General features: G+C 37.7%; 1 protein-coding gene across 23 annotated transcripts in view; it reads right to left on the reverse strand.

Moving 5' to 3' along the window:
* Nucleotides 1-20,506, reverse strand: part of PPFIA2 (PTPRF interacting protein alpha 2) — a 469,116-nt gene that overhangs the window by 19,285 nt on the left and 429,325 nt on the right. For 14 of the 23 annotated variants that reach the window (XM_038558539.1, XM_038558538.1, XM_038558557.1 and 11 more), the window contains 5 exons: nt 12,881-12,962; nt 8,939-9,139; nt 4,465-4,527; nt 2,936-2,965; nt 1,179-1,372 (listed from right to left, as the gene is read on the reverse strand). In XM_038558539.1, coding sequence (XP_038414467.1) covers nt 1,179-1,372; nt 2,936-2,965; nt 4,465-4,527; nt 8,939-9,139; nt 12,881-12,962 — 570 coding nt within the window. The remainder of the gene's footprint in view (nt 1-1,178; nt 1,373-2,935; nt 2,966-4,464; nt 4,528-8,938; nt 9,140-12,880; nt 12,963-20,506) is intronic. The other 9 variants (XM_038558551.1, XM_038558541.1, XM_038558556.1 and 6 more) reach the window with 3 other exon arrangements.

Below are 20,506 nucleotides of genomic sequence, written 5' to 3' on the forward strand. Positions count from 1 at the left end.
GTTTTTAAAGACTGTATCATCTTTACTTCTACTAAATTTAATCCAACAGTGTCATCAACTGTATTAAGATTCAAAATATTTCTATAAGTTTAATCGAAGATTTCCAATTATTGTGTCTTCATCATAACTTTTGTCATCAACATATCTGATTTTTTACACCATTTTCATTTCACTAGCTAATCAAGTGTTGTACAGGATGTGAACAAATAGAGTTTTGCAAGCCAAAACCATCTAGATTTATATTTATTATCATCATAATAAACTATATATAAAACCATAAAACAGACTATTAACTATAGAGAACAAACTGAGGGTTGCTGGAGGCGGGGGAAGTGAGCAGGGGAGTGGGGTAAATGAGTGATAGGTATGAAGGAAGGTACTTGCTGTGATGAGCACTGGGTGTTGTATATAAGTGATGAATCACTAAATTCTCCTGAATGTTAACTAAGTAGAATTTAAATAAAAACTCGAAACAAACAAACAAAAAAGAATCATAATCCAACTGACCATTTCTCACATAACCTAGGAAGATATCAGTGTGACATTTATGACATAGTATTACAACAAGCTTCTGTACCCGCTAGATGGTAAACAACTTGAAAAAAGAGGTTGCATTTTATTCTTGTGTCCTTATAGCTGCTTCACAATCCATTCAGTACTTTTTTCTGAAAATTAATGCATGAATAAGCTAAAATACTAAAAGATTTATATGAAAACAAAGGCATTTTCTTTGGAGAAGAATTCCTTCTCACATTTTTTTCTTGTATCTAGGTTATACAATTTGTAACCACTTTTAGAGTAACTTTTTAGAGAGTAACTGTAGAGACTTGAAACTGACCTAATTTTATTTTCAATAAATAATATCCTAACATAAAAACATACACAGATATAAATCACAAAAATGGAATTTCCCAAAGATACAGAAAAATAAAAAGATTTACACTGCATGAGAATTATATACATGTGTAGTTCTGGAAACTCTGAGCTTGTGATGTGTAACAGCTCTACGCTAAATAGGCCCTGCAATTTGCTGCATGAAAATATTTGCCAAGTGTATGTCCACTTGGCAAATAGCACAATTCTCTATTTCCTAGGCATCTCTTTTTGTTCTAGTAATATACACATTATTTATTGTTTAATTTTAATTACTGTTAGAAAAAAACAAAACAAAAACCTACCGATGGAAACTATCCACCATTTTTAAATGGACACGGAGATCTTTTTTTGTTAAGTGATCTAACATTCTTGCATCTACCAAGCATTCCATAAAATAACTTCTGTATTGAGGTAACCCCAGGCTGGGAAGCCATTCATTTCCAATCCACTCGTGGTTCATATCTCCGTAAGCCAGAGTCTGTAGAAAAACCGGACACTAGAATTGTTTTATAGCAGTCAAGTTTCTTAGCCAACAAGATGAGATGGTAATAGAAGTATATTACCTATTATTATAACTAACATTTAATTACTCTGCTATATGGGGAAAAAAGCAGAAATAACATTTACCCTTTAAGTATTTAATTTGACAAAATGGAACTCTGGGTACATGTACCATGGTATCTGCTTATAGAAAGTGATCGTGTTCACTTTGTATTCTTGGAAGAAATCACATCCTACACAAATATGCATTTTAATTTAAAATGGAATTAATGGCCTAATATAAATGCTGAGCTTAAAGATCTTTTGTATAGGTAAGTTTATTTAATCTAATTGATTTTTATCTGTCAGCTAATACTCCACCATTTCCTTCTCTTCTGTGCTACCACTACCCTCCCTATGGTATAATGGCAAAGCTCAGTGTGAAAAATAGAAACCTTGGTAAACAGAGGAAGGAGCTACAAGGCTAGAGAGACAGAATGCTGCAGTCTGTGTGGACACTATTGTTATCTAATGAAGCACGCAGCCGGTGGTCCATAGAGGTCATTGGAAAGACTCAGTCTCTTTTAGAAATCGGTCAGTATAGACTCTGTATCTAGGAAGCAGGGTATGATCAAAAGCAAAGACAAATAATCTAGTTATTTAATATAACAATGTGAATGAACTCATCCCACCACACATTGTTCGTCCAGCCAAAATGAAAACCATCAACCCTCACCTCTAGACTAATTTTTAAAAAGGACTATTACTATCTACTAGTTTTACAGTATCTTTTATTCAGTTCTTTATGATACAACAAATTCACAATTGTAATTATAACTTGTATTTCTAATGAAAGTCTTAGGTGCTCCCTTTCTTCCATGTGTTCTTAAAAATGATGCAGTTCTTGCCAAAATCAAAACCAAATACCACTCTAATTTACTGAATGGTTAAATATAGGTCCTAGTAATGTCTACCAAAATTTTCTTATAGTCAAAGGTTTGAATCACATGCGCAATTGCACGCATTAATTTTTTCAGGCTTATGTCGTGTGGAAATGTAGAAACATGTGCATGTACTTGCAAATGCACATGGTTGTTCAAAGTACAGATACTTGTCTCATATCACCATCTCAGTTCATGGAAGTGACTTCTGACCTGCACTCCCAATGTGGACACACGTCCTTTGACCCCAGCCTGCCCACACTTCCCATTATACTTTAGAGTATATGTTTCATAAGGTTATTTTTTTTAACACCTCCTATTATAGCCAACTTGAATGACTCCTGATTATATATATTCAGAGGTGATTTCAGAGCAATTTAAGTTACACTTCATTGTTTTATAAAAGAAAGAAAATTTCCCTTTCGAAAGAGGCCAGATATGAAATGATATTCATTTTCTTTGCAAAATATCATTGATTTAAAAAGACATAGTATTAAACATAATAAATTCAAATATACATATTAGCTGACTCCTAAGCAAAGTAGAAGATTTATAATATTATGATATACTACAGTTTCTTACTTTATATCCTCAGAGCGTACTCAATGATACTGTTTTAGAGTGTATGAATTTCCTACCTGGGCCCAGCTTCCTTCCTCAGATTCTTTCTGTGTTAGCAGCAGGGAATGATTAATAAAGCAGATAAACATAAATTAATCTCAAATGAAGACAGTAAAATTATTCTAGCAGAAGCAAAATTGTTTGTTATTGAAAATGTTAATTATGACATAAGTAGATAAACACATGGATCCTTATTCAACCCACAGTAATCAATTTAGCAGTTTAAGGTCAATCACATAATTTCTAGTTAATTCCGACTAAACATACACACATATGACAAATGGGCTTTTTATGATACATTGGATCTGGTCATTTCAAACTTTTTTTAATTCTTAAAAGTATGTGGTTTTTCAAATGTAATGAACTACAATAAAAATTTCTGATTATGTATATACAAATATACAGTACATATAAACGTATACATATATACACACATATTTATATATAATAAATAAGTGTAACATAAAGTAAATTGATGAAGTACAAAAAGTAACTGTTTGCCTCTACTAACAAAGCTTTGTGATAATCAAATAGATTTTAGCAATGGGCAAAAACAAACAAAAGTAAACAAGAATAAAAGCAAAGCCAAAGCACTGAACTAGAAATATAATTAGAAAATGACTGGCATTTTTATCTTTCATAAACTACGTAGTCAATTTTTCACATCTGGAAAAAACCAAAAGGACATTAAATTAGAAGAAACTGCTAAGAATAAAATGTCTGACCTACCCAATTTGGTTACTTTACATGAAAAATGACTATATATAATTGGTTTAAAAGCTGACAATTATAATCAGAGTCACTAAAAATTTCTTTAAGCCTGTGCTTTGAATATCAAATGAATAGCTATTTGGGGCGGGGAGGGGGGAGTTGAGTTTTAAGTTCTGTACTGGTAAAGTATAAGAAACTAAATGATTATATTACAATGAGTGTTTGGGGTGCCTGGGTGGCTCAGTCAGTTAGGCATCCTCTTGATTTCAGCTCAGGTGATTGATCTCAGGGTGGTAAGACAGAGGCCCTCTTCAGGCTCCATGGTCAGCAGGGAGTCTGCTTGGGATTCTCTCTCTCTCTCCCTTTCCCCCTCCCTCTGCCCCTTCACTTTCTAGCTCTCTCTCTTGACTAAACAAATAAATCTTAAAAAAAAAAAAAAAGAAGAAGAAAAAAGGTGTGTTCAAACTGAACTTTTCTATTACAAGTTTAATTGGGTTTGATAACATGTATTATCTGTGAATATGCCCAATACGGAGTGATATCTGCTACTAAAAATTCCCAACGTTGCAGAATGATAAATGATGAATATAATTAAAATTCTTGATTATTATAAGCATGTTACAAACTCTTGCGATACTAACCATGTTATAACCACCTAGCACTGCTTCATTAGAAACGTCCAAGTAAAATAAAACCTTAACGAGAAAAATTAGTTTTCATGCATATCATGATGTAAACATACCCATTACTCAGATCTGTCATAAATAAAATAGGTTTCCATCGAAATAGCAGCAAAATAATTTTTCTTCACGTTCAACAAAGCCGTAAGACTAACCGTTTTTGCTGGAGCTGCAAGATTTTCCATTTCTTCATGGGTCACCCAAACGTTGCCTGAAGGCTAGTGAGGAGGCCCAGGAGAGGCAGTAGGATCCACCAGAGGGAAGCAGTGGTAAAGAAGAAAGGCAGCAGTACTGTAAGTTAACAGCACCACAGCAACACGACAGTACTCTTGCCTCTACAGCATGCACAGGAGAGACAGCATTGCTGGTTTGCTCAGAGCTCCCTTTTTCTTCTACTTAAAAAAATTAAATAGAAAGAGGCATGCTGTGAAGCTCATGTGGGATAGATTTAAAATGATGCTCCTGTGATTACTAATCAGGACAAAGGCTAAATCAAGATTTGCATTTCAAAGGTATGTAGCTATCGGATCCATTTTTTTTGTAATCATGAAGAACTGATTAGGTTTGATCTGTAGAGGTAGGTATTTATTGTTCTTCAGAAAACAAAGGCATGGGTACTTTGTTGTGCAATTACCAATATTTCATTCACAAAGTTTTGATTCTTCAATGTCCTTGAAAAGAGAAAATTGGTGGTCAGTACAAAGCTGAAAGCACTATCACACCCTGTCTGGAAACCACTATCAGTTTTTCCCAAATGATTTCTTCCTTTTATAATTACACAAGTGTGTTGTTTTGCTATATTCTTATAGAGGAGAAAGAAGTAAAATGTTATTTTTAATTTAATAAAGGGCATTTTTTCAACCTTACTAACTACTATCAGAAAGTACAAAACCTAGCTTCCCAATTTCTCGGCAAGGCCCTACACCATTACAGAGACTGTGATGTAAGAGGGACATTTTCCTTTTAGCAGGCACTATTCTTTTTATGAAATCTCATTTGCTTTCTAAATAAGATAACCCATGATATTTGTTCTATACACTGAATAATGCACAATTTCTAAACTTAAGTCCAGTTAGTAATGTCCAGATCAGGCATATTGTGGATGATAATGGCCACTGGGAACCACTTCCTATTAAATTCCACCATTTCACTGGGAAATCCTTATGTACATTGCAAGGTGGTCCAGGTACATCCATCCTAGAGCCACAATGGAATTTATATCCTATGCATTGCTTATTATTTGTTTTGGAAGCGGTCTAGAATCATAAATAGCAAAACTGATGTCCCGACATTAGCCTCCACCATGACTCTCTCTGGCCTTTTCTACCAACACATAGTAGTACCATTTTAATTTGCCTTCTGTTATAAATTGTGTAATTTAGTATAATTTGAAAAATACATATAAACTAAACTGATGAATAGAATCCAATATAAAAGAAAGCTTATTTATCAGAGAATTATAAATAGTGAGGAATAAGTAATGAGGAAATATATATACTCATATACATATGGTTGAGTAACAAAGAGGAGTTCAGTAGTGCCCCACACTGGGCATAGAGCTTACTTAAAAAAAAAACCCAGAGGATAGGCATCATATATGTAAAATTTATATGTGTAAAATTCTCATTTTCCTACCATTTTGGAATTTAGAGTATCTCTGAATTTTTCCCTGTAAGATAAAACTATGCACACCTATAAATTGTGTTTCACATACTGGAGTCTCCCATGTTAAGAGCCCTTCCCCTCTACTCCCAGCTTTTGGGAGTGAGGATCAACGTAAACAGAGGCATATGAATGTATGAATTGTTAAATCACTTCGAATAAATTGCTCTTATTAACTTTGTAAAGAGTGCACTATACCCAGAAGAACCTAACACTCATGTGTCACACACCCTTTACACTGGGTGACCGCAGTGCTTTGCCTGAGTGGCTGCACTGTTTGTTCAAAGTGAGCCGCAGTGAAGGTTACTTGAAATTCAGTTAAGCTGGTCTCATTCTTACAATGATTTCTGTAGCTTCTATGTTAACTGTGAATCCAAATAGTTAAGATCTTCCTTCCTTCTATAAGAAACAATCTGTTTATGCAACAATGTGACTATGTGTGTATCCACTGTGGTATTGTGAATACAACGAAAATCGTTAAATAAACAAAATGCCCAAAATTAGGGATTTGGTTAAATATATTATGGTATTTCCATGAAGGAGTTACGCAGCAATTAAACATGATATGACAATCGTATATTTAATAAAATGAGGAAAATGTTCATGCTATGTGACTAAGTTTCAAAAGAAAAATATATGATATGAAATAATTCATCTTTATAAAAAGATAAGGAAAATAGGCTGAAAAGTCACTTATCCAAAAGTTAATACTGAACAAAAGTAATAATTTTTAGTCCTTAATTAATAACATACTATCTGTCTTTGAGACGTTAATTTCTCTTTGAAGCCTTATTCCACTACAAAGGGTTTTTCCCTTCTTTGGAATTCCACAGCTCTTTGCTTCTGCCTAACACTGAGGAATTAAACTAGATCATCTACTAAACCTAGTGGTGAGCAAGTCCTACTGCTCCTACCCTGGTTGTCCTCTCTGAAGTCAGGGCCATACGTTCTTCTGGCTTGGCAGAGTGACTTGTACAATCACCATTCTTAGGATGAATGTTTACTGACTACTCTCTACAATTTGCCTGGCACTGAATTAAGGCCTGGGGACCATGGAAAACTGGTAATATCCTTGCTCAGCTTAGCAGAAGATAAATTAAGAGAAAATTAGAAGATAGTTTTTATAAGTATACACAGTGGTAACAATGTGAGCCACAATGAAATTGTGCAAACTAGATTTTGGCTTTTTCAAGGAAAAACATTCAAGAATCATTCGATGAAGGAGGAGTTGGGGAAGGATGGTGACCCTGGAGTCAGAAGAATGTTCCAGGAGGAGTGAAGAGCAATTGCAAAAGCTCATAATCACTCGCAAGCAAGAGGGTTTAGCAAACTGAAAGTAGTTAGTTCTGTGTTTTTGGGATCCTGACGCGGGGGATGGAGGGGGGAGATCTTTCTTTCTTTCTTTCTTTCTTTCTTTCTTTCTTTCTTTCTTTCTTTCTTTCTTTCTTTCTTTTTCTTTCTTCTTTCTTTCTTTCCTTTCTTTCTTTCTTTTCTTTTATTTATTTTTTCTGACTCTTCTTTAAACAACTGAGTATGCACTTTTAATAGTTTGTGACTTAAATTTCTTAAGTTCACATAGACAGTTTTAGAAAAATAGTGTTTCGTTATTCTACTTTCCATTAAGAAACGGACTCAGATGCTAAAGAAAAATAATAAAGCATATTCTACTTTTCATCTTGAAATTAGGACTTCAGACGTTCCAATTTTGCATTTTCCATAATTGTGTGTACATTGACTCTTAGGAAAAGAGTGTTGATATAAGCCAGCTGTGATGCTTCTCTCTCCTTTGGAAATTAAACTCTATCAGATCTGAATTCGGTTTTTAATACCTGTTTTAGTGGCCTACTCAGCTTTTATGTTAAACATATTCTGTATTATTCTTTTGGCCAAGTGATAATTCAGCTATAGTCTACAACATGATAGACATTTAAAAATAATGTCATACATGAGAGTTTGTTAAATTATATCTTTTTCTACACCTTATTTAGAAAGAAGTTAAAATGGAATTATCCAAGCATGACAAACAAAACCTTTTTAAATAATTTGATCTGGTATTTCTGGCATTAGAATCCAGTATACTGGGAAGAAGTGTAAAAATAGAAACGATACGCATTACGCCAATTCCTGCAGACTGTTGAAGACCCAGGAGAAAAGGTTATTCTCCAGTTTAATTTTGTGTCTGAAAACTGCAATAAAGCAATACCACTTTTCTTTTACCCACAACTCAAATTTGCCTTATTCCTCCACATTTTGTTATTCTGCATAAGACATGGAACCAGAGAAATTGAGTTGACATCCGAAATCATATCCCTTACCAGAAGAAGATGGAACTCAGGGATGGACTAAAGAAAGAGTGACTATTATCTGGAGTTGTTCTTAGTATATGAGTTGGTCATCTGGCATGCATTTTTTTAAAGACATTTTGTTCCTTCCTAGCATTAGGACAGGGATAAAATTATGAGAAGAATAGGGACTTACAAATGAGAAGCAAATGGATTTTGAAGGAAGGTCTTCCACCGGGTATTTATAAAATACCAAATATCTGCGTACTTTCATAATTATGAAAACTGCATAAGAAGTAGTGAATTCAGCACTGATCTTCAGAAAGCACTACTACCCCCAGCGCATTTCCTTTTATTTTATTTTTGTTTTGTTTTGCTCTGAAAGGGAACATCCTTAAGCGTTAACGTGGGGTCACTCTGCATGGGGGGAAAAACCTGGACTTGAGTTAGAGATTAGCTCAAAAGTCTGTCTTGGTCGCAGCCTTCCAGTTGGATGGGCATCACGGCTCTTCACTTGCCAACCTATTAAAAGTGGCAGCGAGGTTAATGAAGAGCCAGCTAAATCTCTTCAGAATAATTCACACTGACATTGAAATGTGTGCTGCCACTGTCTCGCTCTGTGGACTTAACGGAGGCTACTAGTTGCCCAGCCAGGGGGAGAGGGAAGGAGCACAAGCTGACTCACAGTTCGGGACGTCGGGGGAGCTGAAGGACTCGTCAGGGAAACCATCTCTTGGATGGCTAGTCGCAGCTTTAGGCGGTGCAGGGGATTGCTGATTCCGATTTCTCTCTGGATCTCAGTGTCTGATAAAGCAGACATGATGGCACCACTTTTCACGTTGGCCCGACAGGCTGCTACATACCAAGCAGGCATTCCCAGCCAGAGCTGTTGGGTGGGGGAGAAGCAAACACAGACACAGGTCATACTGATGGGGAACGTGTTCACGTCTCATACGTGCTAGGCACTAGTCTAAGTAGCTTACCCATATGAACTCTTGGAGTGACCAGGCCCCCAAAAAGATAGATGCTATTATTATTTTCCTGAGATAACACAGAGGCATAAAGGCCTTAAGCGACTTATTAAAACATGTCAGGAAAAAAAAAAGAAAAAGGAAGTCAGCTAGGCCACAATGGAAATAAAAATCTGCAATCGAGTCTCTAGGGTGTGCAGTTTGCCAACTAATTTATATTATTAGGTTAACCATGATAGCTGCATATCACCAAATCCACCTCTGCCCCCGTGGATTTAAGGACAAGAAGACCAGCCACAAGCTGAGTTTGGTAAAGGCTCATTTGACTTTGTTTAACGCGTGAATTCAGCTTATAAATCTTTAGGATTCTGAGTACAACGCAGTTCTGTCTGTCGTAGAGACAGCTCTACAGTCTCCAGCTGTGTGATTTTGGTCAAAGGCTGTAGCGTAGTTAAGGCCCATTTCTCACATACCTACCGATAGCATGTGATGGTTGCGTGAACTTAAGCTGATGTTCTGCGTGAACAAAGTTTTGGAGGATAGAATGAAGTGCTAAAGGAAAAGACTAAAGTTATAAACATTTGGAAAACCTGAGGTAAAGAGAGTAAGGAAATGAAAACTGCATTAGATGGAAATTAGAAATTCCAATTTTTCAACTCTGCTATGATGCTGTTGAAAAACCACTGAATCAGTGCAACGAGCATAGCCCGGTGTCCGCACACATCTTCAGCAGTGGGGGAATGCCGACTCACACGGATTGGGTTGCAGCATTTGAATCACACATGTTTGAAAAAAGGAATATTGTCTCCATTCTCTCTGCACCCCCATCATTAGCTATGAGTAAGAAGCAGGGCCCATGCAAGTGAGCGGTTTAAATCTTGGTCTTTAAATGTCCAAAATATTGATTTTTGGGGACTATCTTGTTGATATGAACAGATTGAGCAAAAGGAGAGAGAGAACATGAGTGAGAGCAGTGACAGTAAGAAAAGAAGAAAAGCTATAAATTAGCAAAAATCAGTGCCATGAGCTCTGGACTAGAAGGTTGGGCTCTAATTGCTTCAGAGTCACTGGTGAGTCCTGTAACTTCTCTAAACCTTGGCCTTAGTGTCTTCATTTGTAAGACAAAGAGATTCAGCTTTATTAGTTCTAGGGCTTTGCAGCAGGCAGCTTCTAAGCTGGGTCCCAGGGATTTCCTCCTCCTGACAGAGCTGCCTTGCCTCTGTGTAATCTACCCTCTGCCCTTGAGTTGGCGCTGAAACCAGTGACTAATGAACAGACTATTGGGAAAGTGATGAGATGCCACTTTCCAGATTATGTAACAAAAAGAAGGTAGCTTCATTCCTGGTGGTCCTCTGTCCCTCCCTCCTCTCAGTGTTCTGGCTCTGGGGGGAATTCAGCTGCCATGTTGTGTGCAGCCTTGTGGAGATGCCCACTTGGCAAGGAATGGATGTTCCTGGCCGGCCACTGGCAAGGAACTGGATCATTGCTGTGAAAACAAGAGTCAGGTTGGAAGTGGATTCTCCCCATATCAGGCCTTGAGATGCCTGCCAATCCGGCTGACCCCTTGGTTGTAGCCTTGGGAGATACTTTCATCAGGGACCCAAGCTAAGTCACGTCCAGATTCCTGGCCCATTGGAGCCATGAGAAAAATAATTGCTAGATTTGGGGATAGTCTGTTAACATGGTAATAGACAACTAATCTAGATATCCTTTTATTTAAAAAATTCAATTGTATGAGGAGGCTACTTGTCTCTATAGGAAGACAAATGAACAAAACTGGAAGCCAAATCTTTGAGTCAGTATGGCCTGGGCTGTGACTGGAGATGAAAGACAGGAAGAAGGGATATAAGAACAGCCATGACTGAATAGTCCATACTATCTTCCAGCAGGTGAGGAACAAGGAATTGACTTTTACTTCGTTGGGCACCATTAGATATGATGGAAGACGGGACTTGACTTCTTAGTTTATAAACTCAAATTGTTCAAAATAAGTAAACATCTAAATATACCTTCAAGGGACGCTAATGATTTTTCACTCCCTCTTTTTAAAGATATTTAGATTTCTATACTGAATAATATTACCCAAATGCTTGCCAATACACTGTAACCAGTATCATCCCGAAGTAGACTTTCAAAAAGTTTTTGGTGTTGATAAGTGGTGTGTGAAGCCTCAGACTTAACTTTTGCACATCATTCTTAAATAAGGCTGTGCACACGAGGGGGTGTGAAAGTAGGTGAAAGTTAAGAGCTCTCATTCATAGGATCACCCGGCTCATTCATCTTGTTTATTCCATTTTATAATTTGAGTCACTTTAGGAGGCATATTATGAGCAATTTCTGTGTGCTCAGGATAGGTTTAATTAGCACAAAACTTCACTGCCTGTCATTTCCTAGCTCCTTAATGTCGGTAAATCTTTTTATATATATATCTAAGGGTTTGTTCATCACTTGCCAAAATAGCAGCTAGTCTTGGTCAAACTGCAGCTCATTTTACTGGAGTGACACTGAACAAAAAACTGCTATCAATTCTGAGGTGTGCTTTCTTAAGCATTTTGAATTATAATTGATTTTTAAAGTATAGTAATTTTAAAGGCACGCCTGGAAGAAGCAGCTCTGATCACTGATATGCTAAAAATTCCCTGACTGATATGAGAGAATAAAATAAAGCAAGACACAGGCTTCTTTCACTCAGTCCAAGAAAAAAATGCCAAGTATGTTTTCACATCTATCGATAGAAGACTATTTTTTAAACTAAAATGGGTTTTAATTTTTCCTCATTAATTTGTTAGCTCTGGATATGATAGGATAAAGGAAGTAAGTGATCTTATAATCTCTAGCCACTTAGAAAAACCCATTTTCTTCTTTGCCCTGACATTGGCATAACCTGGCAGCTGCTAGCAGCCCACATTAGAGAACTGAATGGAATAGGCAGTGAACACTACTAATAAGTAGTATGAAGGGGTCTTTTATGGTCAAATATGTGCTCCCTTCACTGTCCCAGCCCACTTCTGCTGCCCTCTACCCTGCTCGGGTGTTGTTTTCTTTTTCCCGGTCCCCGTGTTCTGTAGAAAATGCTGAATGTAGTTCCTGTTTCAATATAACATTCACTTTAGACCCAGAAGAGAGCAAGGGGATACGCATTCTCTTGCTTTATGCCAGCCGTCTAAACCTAGCTGGCCTCTAGGCTTTAGAGAATTAGGTTCAGGAATTAATGTATAAGCAAAGGAATGGTTCTCTATGCATTCAGGTGACAGTGAGATCTTGGATAACACAGCAGGATGGAACACAGAGGTGGTTCTTCTCTGTAACCTGCCGATGAAGAAGAACCCTGGACTGATGGACTGGGTCAGAGGTTTTCTTGCAACAACGGATATGTGGTTTAATAACTGTCTTCTCTTTCTCTAGACATGAAGATGGTGAAATTCAGAGAAACTTTTTTATCCTACTAGGTGTTTCCTTCCACCCCAATCACAAGAATGTATCAGATTAAGACCACAACAATGCCCACAGCCCCCTGGATAAAGCAAATATTCCCTTTATAAGCTACTCCAGGCTATTGGAAAACTGTGACTTCAGAAACCCATCCTTACCCATATCTAGAAAAACTGTCAAACTGGAGTGATTAATTTAAGAACTTTCTGGTTTAATTTTCTTACCTCCAGCCATGCAACCACAGTGGGCCCATCCCATTGAGCAAAAGGTAATCCCTTCCTCCGAGCTTCTTCTAGAAGTTCATGCCTGAAGTACACAGCAAAGATTATTAGTTAGGTAGCATGGAAAAAGACAGTGGTGATTATTTGTAATGACAATAGTTTCTTTTAAAAAAAATAATACTTTACAAGCTTTTCTGAGGTAATATAGAATAAAAAAAGCCTTTCCTCCTTTTAGTAATACATAGAAATCACTCATTGATTTTATGAGTGAAACACCAACATCTAAAAATAATTTCTCCCAACATTTATTCACAAAATTCAAACGTTAAATGTTAATGGACTAAAGTTGAATTATATTATCAGCAAATATCTTATCTCTTTAACAAGAAAATGGCCCCATATAGATATTGAAGCATACATTATGGGATCTGAATTAAATGAGGCTTCATCCATCTGCCTTGCTCACTTCTCCTTACTATTGCAATGGTAGAGAAAATGTCTGTATATAAAGGTAGTAGATAAATTTGGTTAGTTTAGCCCCATTCAAAGATGTGCTTCATCTTAGTATGCTCCCCAGGTCCAGGTAGCTACATGAAGAGGTGTTTTTTTTTTTTTTTTTTTTTTTTTCATCTAGACTATGAAATTACCTCTCATTCAAAGAGAACTTGGAAGGAAATTAACTCCTATCACTAGAAAGCAATGTAAGGTGTGAAATTCAATAGTACATTCATTTTCATCTATAATCATCCCCGTTTTTAATGAAAGTGAAACACCTCAGTGAAAACAAATGGTTGATCCTGATAGCAGAATGTTGTAAAAAGCCGTGGCAACTGTATTATTAATCACTGTCTCTGCTACTGAGCTTTATAACTGACATCCATTTATAAAACCAATTTGTGTCATTCATTGTTGAGATAGCAGATATGTGTTTTCACCTAAACTCAAGCTGATATATACCTGAGCAGGACGATATTGGAAAATATATTCTCTTTTCCTTAGTGTGCTCTGATCTTACACATAGATGATAAAAATGTAGTATATTACCTGCTCTTTTGAATGTGTGTCTTTCATTGCTTAGGAATCGATCAATGATATCATATATGAACTCCAAAATGAAGCATTTGATTACTTCCTACCATCAAATAATCAATTACTTATTATAATATGTTAACATACAGTTGACCCTTGGACAACATGGGGGCGAGGGGCACCAACCCCCTGCACAGGGATCTGCATTTAACTTTGACTCTCTGAAAACTGAACTACTAATAGCTTCCTGCTGACTGGAAACCTTATGACCACATAAACAGCTGATTAACACATATTATGTATTTTATGCTGTATTATAATAAGCATAGAGGAAAGAAAATCTTAAGAAGATCACAAGGAAGAGAAAATACATCATAAAACTGTAGTGTATTTATCCAAGAAAATTCTCATGTAAGTGGGCCCGAGCAGTTTAAAACCCACCGTGTTCAATGGTCAACTGTATATAATTGAAAGTGCTTTTCAGTGAGAACTTCCCATATTTGCAGGGGATACTGCCAACAGAAATTCAGCGGGAAAAAGAAACAGAGGCAATACAAATACTGAAGTTACAGCAGCTGAAGAGACACATAGATCAACTGCTGTTTCAATTGAGGAAATAGCAAAGAAGGCATAGGTTAATTCTACGTGTAAGTTATTCAGCCCCTGTGACAGGGAAGAGTGACACCAGTGCCTCGAATCCAAAGTGAAAACTAGAGGGGCTTCCTCACCTTGGATTGTGGTACCAGCCCCCACTCCCGTGGGCATCCCGACATTCCTTCACTGAAATACAGACTCAAGTAGCCTACTCTTACTGTTGCTGGATTGATAGAAAGGGATTAAAGGGTCAACCAACCGACCACTAGGTACTCATTGTAAGCACCTGTGGTGAGCTTAGACCTGTGCTCAATGTGAAAAACACAGGCACGGACCCAGTTGTTTTTAAGAAGATCCCTGGTTAGAGGGAAAAGCAAACACACGAGCTGTCCAAAAGCACAATGTATTACACAAATAGATGCTAAAACTCGGTGATGCACAATCCGAGTGTGAGGATTTTAGAAAATGGGTTAATAGCAATGGAAACAATTGGTGAAGGCATCATGGCAACCAAGCTGGCTTTGAAGGGCATGTGGGAAGGCGTTCCAAGCAGCATGAGCAGTAAGAGGGGGAAGGTCGGGGGAAGGACTCGGCATGGACTACACGCAAGCCAATGGCAGAGCCGGGAGCGTTAATCAGAGTTGTGAGGTTACAGCTAATAGGGGAAGCAGCACTTCCAGTTATGGAGCAGCCGAGTGGCAGTCAAGGGGAAGACACCAACATACATTTGCAGCTGTTTTTTTGCTACATTTAGTAAAAAGGCAAGTAAATATGCACTCCACACCTGGGAAGCACATAGCATTGTCACAAGTGAATTATATGAGTTGTACAGAAACCATTTTATTTTATTTATTATTATTATTATTATTATTATTTTTACAAAAGCCATTTTAAAAGCAGAACACTTTTATTGTGAAACTTCTAATTCTCTAAAATATTGCATCACACAAGCCAGAGTGAACCTGTTAAAACTTAAGTCCGATAATGTAACTTCGCTGCTCATCACCCTCCAATCACTCCTGGTCTCTCTGAGAAGAAAAGGCAAAGCAGCAGTTAGGACCCCTCCCCCCCCCCCCGCCCCCTGACCCTCTTCAGCTCTCTGATTCAGCTGCTACCTCACACAGCGACACTGCCTCCATGCCTCCACTTCCCTGCAAGCAGCTCAGGCCTTGTTGTGCCTCAAGATCTTCATGCCCACTCTTCTCTCTGTAAGGAATGCTTGGCCCTCTATCTCCGTATGGTCTACTCCCTCTCTGACTTCTACTATTTACTCACATGTCACCTTCTCTGACTGTCTCCTTCCCTCCCTCCTTTAACCCCCACCAGACATTTTGACCCCTGTTCCTTGATTTATTTCTCTCCATGGCACTTATCTTCTAACACAGAGTATCATTCACACCTCAGTCCATTATATCCCCCATCAAATATGAGCTCAAGAAGGACCAATGTTTTCACATATTCTGTTTAGAGATAATTAGAAGCATCTAGAACAAGGTCAGGCACAGACAAGGTGCTCAATAAACAGCTGTGAACGTTGAACATGTCTGTCATCGTTCACATTTAGGGGGTCCTTGTGTCAGCAAATTGAGCCCCATGATGTTTCTCTTTTTTGTAGTCCAAATATCTTTTTCTATTTTGGCTTACAAGGCCATTCAGGGTTTTAGGTTTCAAAACACAATAATAATAATAATAAAAAAAGTCCTTAAGGTCTGTCTCCCCTTGAGCTGGTGTGTGGGGAATAACACCCATTCCAGCTGATCCCAAGTCTGATCTGGCTTGGGATCCCTGACAGGAGGCAATCCAGTGTGCTCAGATAGTTCTATTTTCTGTCGGAACAGAAATTTAATTGCACGATTGTGAATTCTTTGGGCAATCTGGCCCTTGGAAAAGTCAGTAAGAATATGCTAAGATAATAAGAAAAGGGAGGTGGAGTCCAACGGCTTCTGTCCTTTGGTTCCCAGCTGGCAGGGCTGGATCCCACGTAAAGGCCTTGGGGGTGACACACTTGAAACTGAGAAAAACCTGCTAGAATGGGGTGGGGCGGGGAGAAGCTGGGTTTTGCAGCAGGACTGCATGCAGCAGAACGTTTTTTTTTGTCCAGAAAATCTAATATTCAACCATCTTTTCCCAAAGGATAACATATATCTCACTATCGTTATGGGTATGCAGTTTTGTTTTAAGATTTAGACTAGAATTTAGAGGATATCAGTAGCACTTCCTTTTAGAAAATCTATGTGGCTCGGGCTAGTCATCACCTGCGCCAAAACTCAAAGAAAAGCACTAATTGTAAAGGAAGGTCGTTTTGAATAAGAAAAACTTGTGAATTATTGAGTATTTTCAAGAAACACATTATCATCCACAATAAAGAATGACGTTAGGGTTCCCCCAAAGTCTCTCTTGAGACAGGTGTCAGGGAGTTACTGGGCCTGGAAAGTGATACCTTAGGAAGAAGGCCAACAGGTGGGGAACACTTCGGTGTGTGTCCTTTCATTTGCCAGCCCATATATAACCGCACAGAGAGGGCGCTGTGCAAGCTCTGCAGGTCTGAGGACAGGAACAAGGTGTGGGTACCCTAGGAACAACCACACCCAAGGATTTCTGGATACATGATCAAGAGAGTCTAAAAAATGTGCATGAATCAAGGGCATTTGCCGGGCTTGTAGCTTCTAACTCCTAATCCACACTAATTTGCCTCAATGACTCCATCCAAATGGAAATGTCTGGCTTCTCCTTTTTTGGTTTTATGTCTCTCCTCGGCTATTGCAGTTTTGACCTAATTGGTGGAATATGCTCGCATATTTGTGAGCTATGTTTCTATCACACTAAACAATGTCCTCATGCCTCCCTGCCTTGTCTCCCCACTCACTTTGTCTTGATTTTCAAGACCAACAAAGATGCTTCTTGTCTGAAAATCATCCTTTCCTTGCCCCTGAGGCAAAATTTACTACTTATTTTTATAAGCACCCTAGTACACTAAGTATTCCTACCTAGGGTACCTTTAAGCTTTTAGTGACTCAATTGGTTTTATTCTTTGCTGAACATGAAACTCAGCCCACAGTAGGTCTATAAAAAAATCAGATGACTGACTACCTAACAAATTTGGTTGATCCTGGGGCATGCAAAGTTCCCTGTACTCATGCCCTTACAGTAGGGAAACACAACTTATAAATCAACAAGTTCAATAAAGTGTTAAGCTCTGAGAAATAAAGTTCATTAATTACTCAAAAAAGTCACAGACCACAGGGCCAGTAAAGCCTTTCTCATATTCTTCTCAACATGGATTGTTCATCACTGTCAGTGAAAAGAGACTTTATTCTCAGACCACTTAGCCTACGGTGCTATTTTAGGATTGCCAATTTGTGATATGACTGTCTGAATAACATACAGCACCCCTTCCTCTGTCACTCAGGATGGCCGAGTCAGTCGCCTTCCATTTAATGCCTGACAATTTCCCCTTCATGTTTTCTATTTCATCTTTCTTTCCTTTCTATTCTTGTTGCCACCATCCATCCCCCCCGCCCCAACCCTTTAATTGGTTCCTATCTCCAGTTCTCAAACCCTTCTAATACACTGACATAAAAAAAAAATCTGCCATGATACCAGACCAGGTAAACTTCTAAAGTCTGATTGCTTAGGCTTCATTCTTGGTGCCTCCTCTTAGCTGTGCATCCACAGACAAAGTCACTTTACCTCTTTCTGCCTCAGTTTCCTCATCTGTAAAATAAAGCTGGTAACAGTACCTCCCTCAGAGGGCTGCAATGAAAGTGACCTGAGAAAATACATGTAATGTGACGACACCAGTGCCTTCCACAAAGGAAGCAGCTAATGAGTGTGAGCCGTTACTTTTGCAATAGTGCTGTCCTCTGAAAACCCTCCAATGGTTCCTTAAATGTCTAAAGTATAACCCTCAACCTGAATTACAAATTCTAAATAGGTTTAATTTTGATTTACTTTTCTAATCATCTTTACTTACTTTTAACCAGAACTGAGAACCTACTTTCACAAATAACTTGTGTAAAAAGTAATCCCATCACTGCAACTATCATTTTCCAGAGTGGATAAGTTCTTTCCCTTCTTCAACTATCAAAATCTTAACTGTTTGCCTAAATCATGACTCTTCCTTTCATTTTGTGATAATCCCATTCCACAAGGACTCTTTATCCTTCAAAATCTGGAAACTTACAGTGTCAAACATCCCCCATAGGGATTGTTGATGAGCACCACATGCATGCAACTCATCTCTCACCCAAGATTCTAAAGTCCCAAAGATAACTCTTTGCTCTTCCACCACATCTTGCTTTTCTCCCCACACTCTAGACAAGAGTCTCTCTTGAACAGTTATTATATTGTGATCCATAAAACTCTCAATGTTGACAACCACCCGGGATCTTTGATCATATGGTGAATTCTAAGTGTTCTGTTTTTATTAACATCAAACTATGCATTGCACCTTAAAGAGAAGAATTTTGTTTAGTAGTTACTTATATTGGTTGTTCAGAAAGAGAAAAAATGTACTCTAACATTAAATAAGATACTTTGCAAATTGACTGACCACCACCAAAGCTTATTCAAATTCTCATCATTTGTGGATCATGGAAGTGGACTCCCAGAGTCTCTCATTCTCTTGTTTGGTACCACTCCTTCCTACCCTTTTTCCAACTCCCAATGAGACCCTCCTAAACACAATTTTTTTGTTAAGACTTGCTTACTTAAAAAACTCCCCATTGTCCTGAAAGTAAAGGTCAACTATCTTAGCATTATGAGAAACACTCTTAGTAATCTGGCCCTGGCTTTCTCTCCAGGCTCTTGTGCTCAACCAGTACTGAAACACTTGCCATTCTCCCAATATCTCATTCTATTTGACCTTCCATACTTTTGCTGTCTTTTTCTTCTAACTGAAACATCCTTCTTCACATCATAATCATGGCAAACTCATCCTTGTCCTTCAGACACAGCTAATGCTTTATCCTTCTTGGTAAGATTCCAAGACCTCTCCCAGGCAGAATTAAATTTCTCTTCTATACAAATATTTTAACTTGTGTATACTCCAGTTATTGCACTTCTCATATCTCTCATTTAAAATGTACTGTAATAGAGATTTATCTAATGTGCTCTCTTGTTTCACCTAAACCACTTCTATTCTTCAGAAATAGGATATCATGGTGTGAAAGAATAGAGGTTCTGGATGTAGACAAATTAGAGTTTGGATCCCATATATTAATAGCTAGCATGCATTTATCACAAAGTCTGTATCCTAAGTGTATATGTATAGGAATAATTTCTTTAACATTTACAATGATAAGATATGTACCGATACTCATTTGGAGATGAAGACACTAAAGGGCAAAAGTCACTTGGAGCATAGAACCAGTGAGTGGTGGAGCCAGAATCTGAGCCCCCAAAACTTGGCCAGAGAGTTAACTTTCTTAATCCCCATATGATCTGTTAGCTAATTACCCTTTGAATTTTTCATAACTGAGAAAGGAGGATAAACTGATTGTAATAATTTTATTACGTTATAGCATCCACTTCATTTTTAGTATTAAATAAAATGTTAGTCTCCCACTTCTCTTTCTTTTCTTGTGGTTCACTTATATTTAGAAGTGGCACATCTTCATTTGGCTTCCTGGCTAAGATGTATAGTCTTTACCCCCTTACTACCATGCCTTTTAATCTTCAACACTATAAGAGAAAAAAGAAGCTGTTCCTTTTCTTTTCCTGTTCCTCCTTAATATCAGGTTCTGTACCTCTGTCAGAGGAAGGAGGCTGATCATGTTTACCTAACTGGGATGGAAAATCTGAATTTCTTGTGACTTGTTTCAGTTCGACTGACTTTGTGTAATTTTAATACAAAGTAGTGCGCTGATTGAGAAATTCATCTCAAGGGCTTATTTATTTACTGTAGCACATGACAAGTAATCAGTTATTGATATAACCAGAAGAAATAAATATGTGGTTCAATAGGAACCAAAAATAAAATATAAGTCAAAATAATTTGACAGTTGA

The sequence above is a fragment of the Canis lupus genome, chromosome 15 (genome assembly GCF_011100685.1).
Source record: "Canis lupus familiaris isolate Mischka breed German Shepherd chromosome 15, alternate assembly UU_Cfam_GSD_1.0, whole genome shotgun sequence".
Taxonomy (NCBI): domain Eukaryota; kingdom Metazoa; phylum Chordata; class Mammalia; order Carnivora; family Canidae; genus Canis; species Canis lupus.